The sequence below is a fragment of the Fukomys damarensis genome, unplaced genomic scaffold (assembly GCF_012274545.1).
Source record: "Fukomys damarensis isolate Sample0158 unplaced genomic scaffold, DMR_v1.0_HiC HiC_scaffold_14, whole genome shotgun sequence".
Taxonomy (NCBI): domain Eukaryota; kingdom Metazoa; phylum Chordata; class Mammalia; order Rodentia; family Bathyergidae; genus Fukomys; species Fukomys damarensis.
Genome location: NW_022900926.1, coordinates 16,586,715 through 16,598,846, shown reverse-complemented (window position 1 = coordinate 16,598,846; position 12,132 = coordinate 16,586,715). Strand labels below are relative to the sequence as shown.

Here is a 12,132-nt window from a genome sequence, read left to right as displayed (position 1 = left end):
GGTACACCTGAGCAGGGATCGGCACGTTGTACGTTCTTGGTAAACTGTGGCTTCTGTGACTGACACACTCCCTGTAGGGCTCAAACCTTGCCTAGTGGTGCAGAACCCCAGCCTCCTTGCCGCAGTGACCGGGAGCCCAGCCTCCTCTGAAAGAACAAGGCTGTTTATTCCAGCTGGGCCCGGCATCCCCTGCGGGTGTCATCCTATCACGTTCCTTCCTGCTGCTCTAATCTGCATACACTGCCTCCTCCCCTCTCGCCGACCTTTCCACGTCCCAGTTCCTTACCAAGCCATTTAGAATTTACATGGAACTTGTCTATCATACACGTCAAGGCTTTGTCTTGAGCTCGGAGCCAGAGGTAAAAACGTGAAATGCCCAATAAATGTTTTATTTCTGTCTTTTCCCCTAAACCTAACGTATGTGATTCTAGCGTCGAAGGTGAGCAGACCTGCTGCAGAGAAAACTGAGGAAGGCACGGTGAGCAAAATGGTGTGAAGGTTTCTGCTTCTGTCCTGGTTTTAAAAGGAGTCCAATGCATTTCGGACATGATAGTAACTGTAATGATAACAAGTCCTTGATGATACTTTAATAAAAATGTATCATTTAGAGCCAGGGATTTAGCTCAGTGGTTCCACCGCCTGCTTTGCAAACACAAGTGCCTGCGTTCAATGCCCGGTGCCAAAAAAAAAAGTATCACTTATTCTAAAGCAAAACAAAATGGTAAGTTATTTTTTCTCCTTGCCATACTCTTAAAATGTATATAGAAAATCCCCAGCCAGAACATTTCACTGTCTTGAATCTCTCCTCCATATTTATAAACCAACTTTAAGGAAAAAAAAAAAAAAAACATGGTAGGGAAGCCACAAGGAGTCACACTGCAGTTGCAAAGTCACAGAATTTGAAAGAGCACCTTAGAGATCCCAGCTGATCACAGTACTTTCTCTAGGCCAGTGCGCAGAGAGCTTCCTTAAGGGCCAGACATACGCAACATCACCCCTGCTCTGCCTTCGTGGCACCCAAGCAGCCATAGGCAACACAGGAACAAGCAGGCTCAGCCACAATTCTGTATGATACTGAAATTTTATTTCCATTAAAGGTTCATGGGTCACTAAATATGGTTTTTCCACCTACTCAGAAATGTAAAACATGTTTAACTCATGTATGATTGAAATTTTACTTCCATTGAAGGTTCATGGGTCACAAAAAATATGTTTTCCACCTACTCAGAAATGTAAAACATGTTTAACTCATAGTAGTATAAAAAGGCGTCAGGCTGGGTTTGGCCCATGGACCACCCTTTGTGGGTTCCTGCTCTGGAGTCTCAAGGTCATGCTTGAACCTGTGGAGAAAATAATTTCTATAAAACTTGTGGAAACTTAAGGAAGACTTTATTGGGAGAAGAGATTGGGCTCAACCCTGAATACAAAATCAAGAAAAACAAGAGTGGCCCTACAGCTAACAAGCAGGCTGAGTGGTCCGTGATGGAAAAGGGAGACATCAAGGATAGAGGTTAGTGCCTGTTCTGTCACCTTTGGGTTCTTGCTGAAGGTAGCAGGCCCAGGACCTGCACATCAGAGGCGGGCTGAGGAACCCACCCAATACTGAGCATGTGGTTCTCCGTAGAACCACATGAGTCAGCAGGAGTCCTGCTAAGTGGAGGCCCAGGAAGGAGCAGGCCCAGCATGGGGCCTGGTTAGAGAGATCCCAGCCTGTCCAAAGTTTGGCCCAGGAGGGAGCCTTTATCATACTACACCAGACACAGCCTCCTTACGAGTCACGGATACATGGCGTTTAGTCTGGTAAAAATCCACCTCAATATGGGGGAGAATTAATCACACAAGTCTGTTTTTGTTTGCTCGACTTGAAAAAACATGGCATCCTAAAGATGTCAAACTTTCACTGAAACTTATGCCAGTATTACCCATTAAAAATAACATCACCCATCACTTCTTTCCTCGCTGCAAACAATTAACAATTTATGAAGTAAGAAATAGTTGGCAGTTGTCTTCACAGATGAAGTCAATGCAGTCTCGATCCTTTGCCAAAAGGCAGGGAAACCAATTGCTGATGCTTCTTTTCCTGAGGCTACTCAAGGCCAGTCCAGTCCACGCAGAATGGCTAGGAAGACAGGCTTTGGCTTCACCAGGGATTTTTAACAGGAAATCTACACTACTTTTAAAAAAAATAAAGTAATTATTTTAAAAAAGAGCCTTGGCTTTTGTTCTTTTTACTGATACTCAAGTAGCAGTGCTCAAAACATTTTAAGTCTAGATGTCTCTATGGAAACCCAAGAAAACTTGTATTTTATGGCCTCAAGTTCTATCTCCTATTGGATCACCATAGGCCATCTGTGGTGTCAGAAATATCTTCGATCTATTTTTCTGAAATCCTATCAGTTATAATGAGATTTATAAAATGATTGCTTGTGCTGAGGAGAAGGACAAGAACTTATTCCTGAGGGTCCCTTCTAATTTTTATTAAGACAGTGCTGTTTAGAACATTCTTGTTAGAAAAATAATTTTGTGAATTTGGCATAGTAAAAAGGGGAAATGACTGGTTTTAAATCCGTATCATTAACTTTCCTTCCCTCCTTTCCATCAGTGTCAAATATATTTTCTTTGAAAAAAAATGAAACAGAAATGAACAGTTCCTCTCCCCACAGATAATTTATTGCAATGGAGAAGGGAAAAAAAGTAACTGTACAGTGAATCAACCTGACATCTTGACCAGGTGATCAAAATTAACAACCCCTGTACAGCCAGATGGCCTCTGTGTGAATCCAGATGCGACAGTCTGAGGAGAGCACAGGTCACCGAGCAGGCACAGCCTGGGTCTAATAATGAGGAAACACCAAGTAAGGTCAAAGCCAGGGCTGTTCTATTATTTAGAAGAAGAGCATGGCAAGCAGTAGGAACAAAAAAAGCACAGTGGCAGCAGAAGCAGAACGACGGTTATTAAAAAATGTCAGTGTGGATGAGGGTGTAGTGGTGCAGCGAAGGAGCACAAGATCAGTATGGCGGAGGCTCTGGGTTCAATCCCCGGCACTGCAATCAATCAATCAATCATCAATTAATCAATCAAGACAAAGACAAAGAAAGGCTGTGAAAATTTTCTAGATTAAAAGTAGCTAAGGATGCAAGGTAACTCAGTACAACACCTAACCCTAGGATGAATCTGACACTGTGTGGAGGAGAAAGAAATTCTCTATAGGGCATTAACAGGGCCAAGTGATAAAACTGCAGTATGAATGGTAGATTAAAGTATACCGATATAAGGTTTACTAAAATCACTAACTATACAGTGATTACATGAGAGTATCCTATGCTTATCAAATATCAAAGTTCTTCAGGGTAAAGGGCCATGAGGCATGATGTATACAACTTTACAAATGAAAAGTTTAAAGAAAAATGAACAGATCTTGCCTACACTGGAGTTCTTAGATATTCTCTCTCCACAATATTCCAAATACAACACAGGAAGAGATGCTTGGGCCAAATTAAAAGAGAAGTACAAAGATATTTTTAACATGATCCTTTATCAGCAATTGAAGCTTGCCAAATTGTGACATACCACCCATTCTCAGCAAAAATAAGCAAACACTGGCTACTTAGCAGTTTAGATGTAATTATTTTTCCGTAATTTCTCTTAACAGGGCAGTGACTCTAAAACTTTTTGTTTTTCACAACTTTCAGAACTGTATCATACACAAGGCAAGACTCTGAGCTGCTTTCCTAGGGATGCACTATCAGTGTCAATCAACTGAATGCAAGATTCTGAGCTGGGACATCTTCATATTTTATGTGGAAGCTGGGTCACCTCATCATAGATCCACAATTCCTGTGAAAATCAGACCCCGAATTCTGCAGACTTGATGTCTCTGATGCCCACAATAGCCCTGCTTTTGGAGATGTTGGCCCCTAACCTGCAAGACATCATCTAATCTGATTCCCACCTTCTGAGGGATGAAAGGAGTTATGTCTATGTCCAAAAATTTAGTATAGACTTTTCTAGAAGTCAGACACTACAGAGAAAGTTTAAAATGTGATAAACCAAGATCAAACTGTTCTGTCATGCTTAGGAATCAGGAAACACAACTCACTCATTGTCCAAAGGCAAAGCATAAGTATATTGCAAGGTCTTTTCCGTCCTTCCTGGTTTCTTGCTTTATCTGGATTTTTTTAGTAGTGACTGCTTCTGGGATAAAATACTCATACTTTACTTTTAGCTCTGTGTTTTCATCTTTGTCTCTTTCTTCATGCTTCCCCAATTTCAACCAATAATTTTATTTGACACATGTTTACCACCGGCACACGATGCTTAGCCACACTTATGGGTATACTCTACTGAGCACCAGTAGTTTACCCCTCCAGAGAATCCCCAGGAAAGTGATATGCAGACAAGAAATGCAGAAAACTGTAAGAATCCAGAGTGAATTATAACCAACTGCAAGAAAGAATAAACGAGTCAAGGCACTAAAATTTAATGAGAAGACAATTTTTAAAATAGGAAAAACTGGAGGCAAGGTGCCTGCAACATCATTGCAGATTTAAAATCATGCATATTCTTCTCCATAAAACTTTGCAAATGCAGTTAGAACATAAGCTTACAAAACCTAGCAATTATAAATCCTCTGAACCATGTAACTGTGATTAGCTGCTACTCTCAGCGATATAAAAATACTTCCACCACAATTACATTCCAGCCTGTAATTCAAAACAAACAAGTCAGAGACATCGCTCAAATGGCAGAATCAACAAATACAGATGCTTTGCATCAAGGAAATGAATCCACTAAAGAAATGCATCTGAGAGAAGGCTCTGCCTGCCAGGCCTGGCCCTGGACTTCTGGTGGAACAGCAAGGCCCCCTTCTGGGCAGGGACGCGCAGTGCAGCTCTGCAAAGCGGCCCTTCGCACCTTGGCCCTTACTGCAATCAGTGCTGCACCATCAAAAACTTCAGCTGCGGCCACCTTTGCCTGTGTTGTATTCGCAGTTTCAAATTTTAGATATTAAATGTAAAGCTTATTACCCATATTTTAAAGTAAATATTTTATTTCAGATCAAACTGATCAATATATTCTTCCAAGGAGCATTCCTACCACCAACTGGCATGCCCATCTCCACCCCAGACCCTTTTCTTTTTGCTGTAACTTTCAGCAATTTCCAGCACTTTCCAGCAAACTGTATAATCCGCTATATTCATCATCTGTTCCCCATGGCAGGGATACAAACTCCATGAGGACAGGCAGGATTCTTTGTTCCAGGGAATAAAGGGACTGTGGCACAAAATCATTGCTCAATAGTATAGAATTGTCCCATTTATGCCTTTGCCTCTTTAAGACTGTTTGGTCCACTTCAAAGAAGGCATAAATAGGGCTTTATTACAGCAATATGCTACAATTTAAAAATGACTTGTAAGCTCTTGTTTTAAAAGTAGTCATCCTCGTAAATGCCTTGTAAAAGCAAAAGATCTGTGCTAAGAACCATGGGATCATGGTCATATATACACAAACTCAGAAAATTTAGAAAGAAGCCAGGCTCCAGGGCCGAGGGGGAAATAGGAGCTGTAAAAACTGAGGCTACAGCTCAGAGAGGCCAGTCCTAGAGAACACATCTCACACCCTGTCCAGTCACAGAAAAGTAATGGATCTGGACACACACTGCCTGAAAGCCAGCATTTTCCTGGACCGGGCATAAAGCTGTGGCTGAAGGGCACGCACTGTTTCTAATTTCTGAAACCTCAAACCTTAATTTTTCCCCTTCTGAAAATGTGCTTTCAGCTTGGGGAAAAGCTAATAGTTGTTTACAATTGTCAGACATTTAAGAAGTGCTAATTTGTTCCTTTAACAGAGCAAATGATGAGAGTCACCATTTAACCACACAGTAACAACATATAAACATGATTCATTGATGTCAACAGCTTTCGGCCCAGGAATTTTGTCCAGGTCACTGTGAGGCATTGGTCTTGCATCAGACAAGTTCAGGATTTCTGACATTCCTTTTTCCGAACTTTTGATTTCGGTGCTGTGAAAAAGAAAGAAAGAAAATAATGAAGATGTAGGCTCGTGTCAGTTTCCCCTCATACTGATCTGTGCTAAGGGAGATACATTATATGCTGTAGGAGAACACTGACCATTTGGATTTTCCTGTTTGTAGAAGGCCTTCAACAGTTCCACTGCTTCCTCGGCCTGATATCCGGGAAGGCACTGATGAAACGAGAAAGGGGAGAATGAACGCAAGCCTATGAAAACGTGGGCTGAATCCTATAAACACAGTGATACGTACCTAACTGTGTGAGTAGATTTCAGACCATGCTCATTGCTTTGGAAATATGAGCGTAGATAAAGTACACTTCCAAAAGAGCAGACATTCAGCCTCAGGGAAACAACACCATTAATCTAGTCCTCAAGTAAGTGGCTGAATAATCTTGGGCCGGGTCCATAAACTCTCCATACCTTGTATGTACAGTGTAGAACTTACCTCCAGGGACGCTGTAAGGACTACGTGAAATAACACCTAACTTGTGCCTGGCATGTTATAGGTGCTAATAAACACTGCCCATTTTTATCTGCTGATATTTCCTGGTGGCCCATTAAGGGTTCAGTGAGGCACAGCCAGGGTAACAAATTATACTTGATAGAGCAAACCCAGTCCGCTGTGAGGAGGGGTGAGCAAAGAGTGGCTTTCATATTTTTAGAGGGTTAAAAAAGACTATAAGACACTGAGATAAGTGGCTCATAAAGGCTAAAATACTGACTAGCCCTTTACCGAAACAACAATAACAACAAAAACTTGTCCATTTTTGCTATTAAGGACTTTTTAAAAAAGGGTCTAGTTTGTCCTGTCTCTGGAATCCAACTGGAGAGAACAGAGCAAAACAATAAGCAATGGCAGTAGAAGGAAAGATATCATGAGAGATACTGCATGGAGAAGGGGAAAGCTGGACTTAGGGAACATTTACAGAGCCTAAGCAGTGTGTTTCGAGGAAAGAGTAAGCATACATAGGCTGTGACAGAAAACAGGCTGACCGGGCGGTGGTGCCGGTGGATGAATATGAAGGGAGCCTGAGGAGAGAATCAGAGATGGTGTCAGGAGTCTGAACCGACCCAGCACACCCTTCTGAGGAGCATGAACTGAGGTACCCGTCCTTCAGGACAGGTACAAGGAGGAAGGGGCTGGTCGACTACCTCCGAGACTGAAGGCCCAGTCATGTCTGCTCCTACCTGGGCCATAGGAGCCTCCACAGACCTTCCCGATGGTAACAATAACCCTCCTTCGACTTGCAAGGCTTCGCTTTCGTTCTCCTTTCCTCCTCCACCTCATCCTCGCTGTCACAGTCTCAAGTCTCCTCTGAAGCTGCCCTCTCCACAGCCCTGTGGCCCGGCCTCACCCACTCAGAACTCTGTCCTCCAACATCTTCTCTCACTACCTGACCACTCAGGGTCGGTCCCCTCGCTGCTGCTCTGGGCTTCCTGGGGTGTGCAGTGGCGCCCACCACGGCTTCTCCTTTGCTCTGGTGAGCATCTACATGCACACACGAAGCCCTCTCCTCCTACATGCAGTTAGAGCCATGGTTCTCCACCTTGGCTGCTCTGGAGAATCCCTTGGGAGCTCTCTACAAACAGTGGAGCCCCTCCTGTGCCTTGCCCTTCATTGGCCTAGGGCAGAGGCTGAGCACCCAGCAGCACAAACATTCTAATATGCCTTCAGGGAGGAGAACCGCTGAGTTACAAGTGCAGAAGGAAACTGTATTGCTCTAAAATACCATGGTGATACTTTCATGTACCCTTTATGGCTGCAATTTTACTTTTAATAAAAAGCACACATTCTTAATAGAATAAAAAAATTTTAACCAAAGCAGGCATTATAAATAAAACACCACATCCTTTGACAAGAAAAGGGTTACAGGTCTCCACTAGGAACTTTCATGCTGCTCATAGTATAGTACTAAAAGAATCTAAAATTCTAGAATAAAAAAAGACATCTCAGCTCTCTATTGTTTCCTATCCTCTGAAACCCAGACAAAGAAAGAAAATACAGAATCTAGAAGCCTGTAGGTGACTTTTTTAGAATCACAAAATACACTTGAAAAACATAATTTGGCAGCAAACCTAACCCTATGTCTTGAAGCCATGGCACTCACTTTCCCTTGAGCCAATGACGTGTGTGGTATGAAGTGTGAGTCAATGTTGTTTTGGTTCTGCCAGAGAGATGTGCAGAGATCTCTGAGAAAATACTGAGAAATGTTCCACCCATGTCTGACATCCAAGGGCTCATCTTCGTTCTGCCCAGAGACTGAGAAATTCTTTAGATCATTTTCATAAGAGAAGTCTTATATGGACTTAGCAATTCATTTCCAAAGAGTTATGTAAACAAAGTTTGAGCTACTCCTACAAGTGATTGGGAAAAATCAAATCAGGACGCAGATGTATTTCATGATCAAGCTAATTGCATCATTAACTCTACCATTCCACTGTGATTTCTGGCTGATGTGATGTTAAAGGCATCTATTCTTAAATGTAAAGCATTTACTCGGAAAGCCAATGTTGAGAGAAAAATTCAAGACAGAACATTTTATAAAATATGTTCTCAATGGGATTGAGCTAAATTTAGCCTTTTATAAGTCCTCATCATAGTTTAATAAATAGTGGGGTCCATGAGGACCAGCATTTGTTAAATTCTTTTCTTTTTAGATTTATAATACTTTTGGGTTAAGGTTCCTTTTTCGAAAGAAAAATGGAACCAGTGTAGAAAGACTGCACATCCTAAACCAAACTTTGACATACAGATTCCCAATGCTTACATTCTTCATCACAAAAATTTTGAAGATGTACAAATGTAAAAGGAATGGGGAATTTCTAAGAGTTGAAGACATGTGGAATCTCTGGGTAGGGGGAAATCTCGATATTCAAAAGGCAGAGAAAAAGTAATAGCAATAAAATAAGGTATATGGTAATCTAGTGAAATTATTTAATTTGTACAAAAATACTGTGCTCACTGAAAGTGGCATCTACTGTCATTGACACGGGCCAGGCCTCACAAAACTTGGTATACCACAGAATGACAGAAACGCTGCTGAAGACTGTTAGAAGTTACTGGGGGTTGGGCCAGGGATTTAGCTCAGTGGTTCCACCGCCTGCCTCGCAAGCGCAAGGTCCCGAGTTTGTCCCCGGTACCAAAAAAAAAAAAAAGAAAGAAAGAAGAAGTTATGGGGGAAGCAGGGACTCTCCTGCAGAAGAGATTTTGTCAGTAAGGACAGGGATGAGTGCATCTATCTAAATGAGTGCATCTAGAAACTCTTGTTGTTTTCCACTAAGTCATAAACTCAATCTGGAGTCCTGGAACCCTGTCAAATTCCACGACAGCTACTTGGAATATAGATCACACTCTGTCCACACGCTCACAGTGAGATGAAAGTAATCAGAAAGAAAAAGCGTAAGCAGATCGTACTACCTGAAACGGTCTCCCAGTATTTGGTAAGTCAGCAGAAGCGACGTCTAGAACAGAGCCACAGCCACCGAACCGTTCATTTTGACAGCCATAGACGACCAGCGGGATTTATAGGACAGAATTAAGGTTCTGTAGGATTCACAATACTGTGTCGAAATTGGAATGGGTTGATACAAGCACTCCTGGAGAGGAAAGCTCGGGCCACACTTCAGAGCAAAGTTTGGGATTACTCTCTGAAATCATACAATGCAGTTACACAACAGGAAGAGGTCTAAAGCATTTCAAAATTAACCTGTAACAACTGCAAACAGAACAAAATTGAGTGCATAGCTGCTTAATGTTAACAGGTTAGTATGCGCTCTGCTTGTTCCTACATTACCTTTCAGAATCAGTAGAAAATAGGAGCCAGACGGGAGAAAGAAATCTAATTCAGGGATTTTCACCTTTTAAAAAAATCAGATTGTTGATCCCTGGTACCAAAAAAAAAAAAAAAAAAACAGATTTGGGGCTGGGAATTTAGCTCAGTGGTTCTGCCATCTGCCTCGCAAGCACAAAAAGTCCTGAGTTCAATCCCCAGTACCAAAAAAAAAAAAAGATTGTTTCCTGTTCCCACCCTACATAGAATTTAACCTTTGCTCTTGTACAAAACCCAAAAGGCAGCATGAGGAGAAAATTCTAAGTTGCCAAACATTCTTCTTTTATAAGTATATATTCCATTATACTCAATAACCTGTTATTTTTCAAGTGATAAAATTATTTGCATATAATTTTAAATGTACATTAAAATATAACTGTGAAATGGAGTTTTTGAGAATTCAAAAAAATATTGAGTGTACCCAGGGTTTATGTTGCTTATTCTTTGTAAGACAATAAAAAGAGCTATAACTTTATTAATTTGCCACTTATGTACAATTATGATACCATAAACAATATCTTTAACTTATTTACTTTAAAAAAAGCTTAATACTTTGTGATAGGTATTCACAGCAAAAACAAATAACAGCTAAACCCAGAAAATTTTAAATCACCCATAAACCATAATTTAAAGGCAAAATTTAGGTGCCTATTCTTCAGAACTTCTGTAAACCACTTTCACTTAATTTATGATTTGCTCTTTTATAGCAGTTTAAATTAGTTTGAAGCTTTTCTTTCCCTAGCTTGTTTAACAGTTCTATATTTATTGACATAAAAAGGAACAAGCTATGCTATTGTGTAAAATCTTCCCTGTTTTGATCAAGACATAGTCTATAATGAGTTTCCCAAGTTCGTGTTTTCATATATTAGAAAACTGCTGGGTGTAGTTCAGTGGTAGAGAGTATACTTAGTATGTGAGGCTTGGGTTTGGTACCACGGCCAAAAAAAGGAAATAAAATATGCTTTGCATTTGTCCAACTTCTTGTTCAGAGCAAAGTACAGAGCAAAGGAACTTACAAAGTCAAAGGATACTCATCAGGCGCAGAGCAGCTGCACACATAATGCACGGCTCCACCGTGACGTACAGCACCGTGTGTTCAAAGACCGCACAAGGACTCCGGCCGTTTTGGTGACACCAGTCCAGGACCTGATCAATGGCCACCATTTCTGCATGTCGAGTAGCCTTCAAAGAGAGATGCTCACACTGTTCATCTGCCTCTTATAACTGATATTTTACAAATACACAAACAAATATAAAAAGACATGCCTATCACTTCTGCCAACATTTTAATGAATGAGGTTTCAGCAGATCCTCAGCAGTGGACAGGCAATTCCCCAGTTCAAGTATCATAACCTCACCCACAGAAGATACCTACTTCAAGATGGCTTATAATAATGCCGGATTTTTAGTTAAATTCCTAAGGAGCTCAGGGGAAACTTTCCATTAAAATAACCACAGCCAGGTGTGGTGGCACACGCCTGTAATCCCAGTACTCAGGAGGCTGAGGCAGGAGGATTGCCATGAGTTCAAGGCCAGCCTGAATTACATAGCAAGACTTTGTCTCAAAAAAAAAAATCAATTAAAATACCACAAAGAAAAAAGATATCTAGGATTTCTGAACATTTTAGGGGAAGCTTGAAATTTTCATGAGCTTGTGTTCCAGTTTCAAATATATTTTCAAGGCTGTCACTGACCTCGCTCTAAGCAAACTATATTTAGTTTGCTGGGGGATGAAATATTTTATATGCTGGCAAGCTCTAAAGGAGCAGAGACTTGGTACATTAGTCTCAGTTACCTCATGGGAGTCAGTGTTCTCTAGGAGAAATCACACAGCATGTGAAATCAACCACATTTAAATCTGAATGCTGATAGGGACAATACTAATTACAGGGTGCTGGGCAAATTATCTAACTCCCTGAAGCCCTGTTTTCCCATATGAAAACAAAGTGCCCTGGGATCTACCCCTCTACACAAGGCAACTGGAATTACACGAAACAGTGCTGCAAGACTCCATGTGTATACTCTGTTACTTCTTCCCTGCCGCCTCTTGTAAAAATAGCTTACTGTGAGTCACAGATCTTCTATGCAACTACTTACAATATCCATTACAGAAGCATTTATCAATAATTTATGAGTGCTAATTATGTATAAGGCATTGTGCTAAATAACTCTGGGTAGGATAAAACATTTTCTGCCCTCAACAAGCAAAAAAAGAAAAGAAAAAAAAACAAGAAGTGGTGCAGCTAATAGAGGTGCTTGTTTTGTTTT

The 12,132-nt window shown here is 41.0% G+C and overlaps 1 protein-coding gene across 1 annotated transcript in view; it reads right to left on the bottom strand.

The window, feature by feature from the left end:
• Window positions 1–4,502: 4,502 nt before the first annotated feature.
• Window positions 4,503–12,132, bottom strand: part of Adat2 (adenosine deaminase tRNA specific 2) — a 21,444-nt gene continuing 13,814 nt past the window's right edge. Inside the window, exons 3-6 of the mRNA XM_019207807.2 lie at window positions 10,896–11,046; window positions 9,453–9,559; window positions 6,133–6,205; window positions 4,503–6,023 (exon numbers count right to left, since the gene is read on the bottom strand). Coding sequence (XP_019063352.1) covers window positions 5,980–6,023; window positions 6,133–6,205; window positions 9,453–9,559; window positions 10,896–11,046 — 375 coding nt within the window. The 3' untranslated portion in view covers window positions 4,503–5,979. The remainder of the gene's footprint in view (window positions 6,024–6,132; window positions 6,206–9,452; window positions 9,560–10,895; window positions 11,047–12,132) is intronic.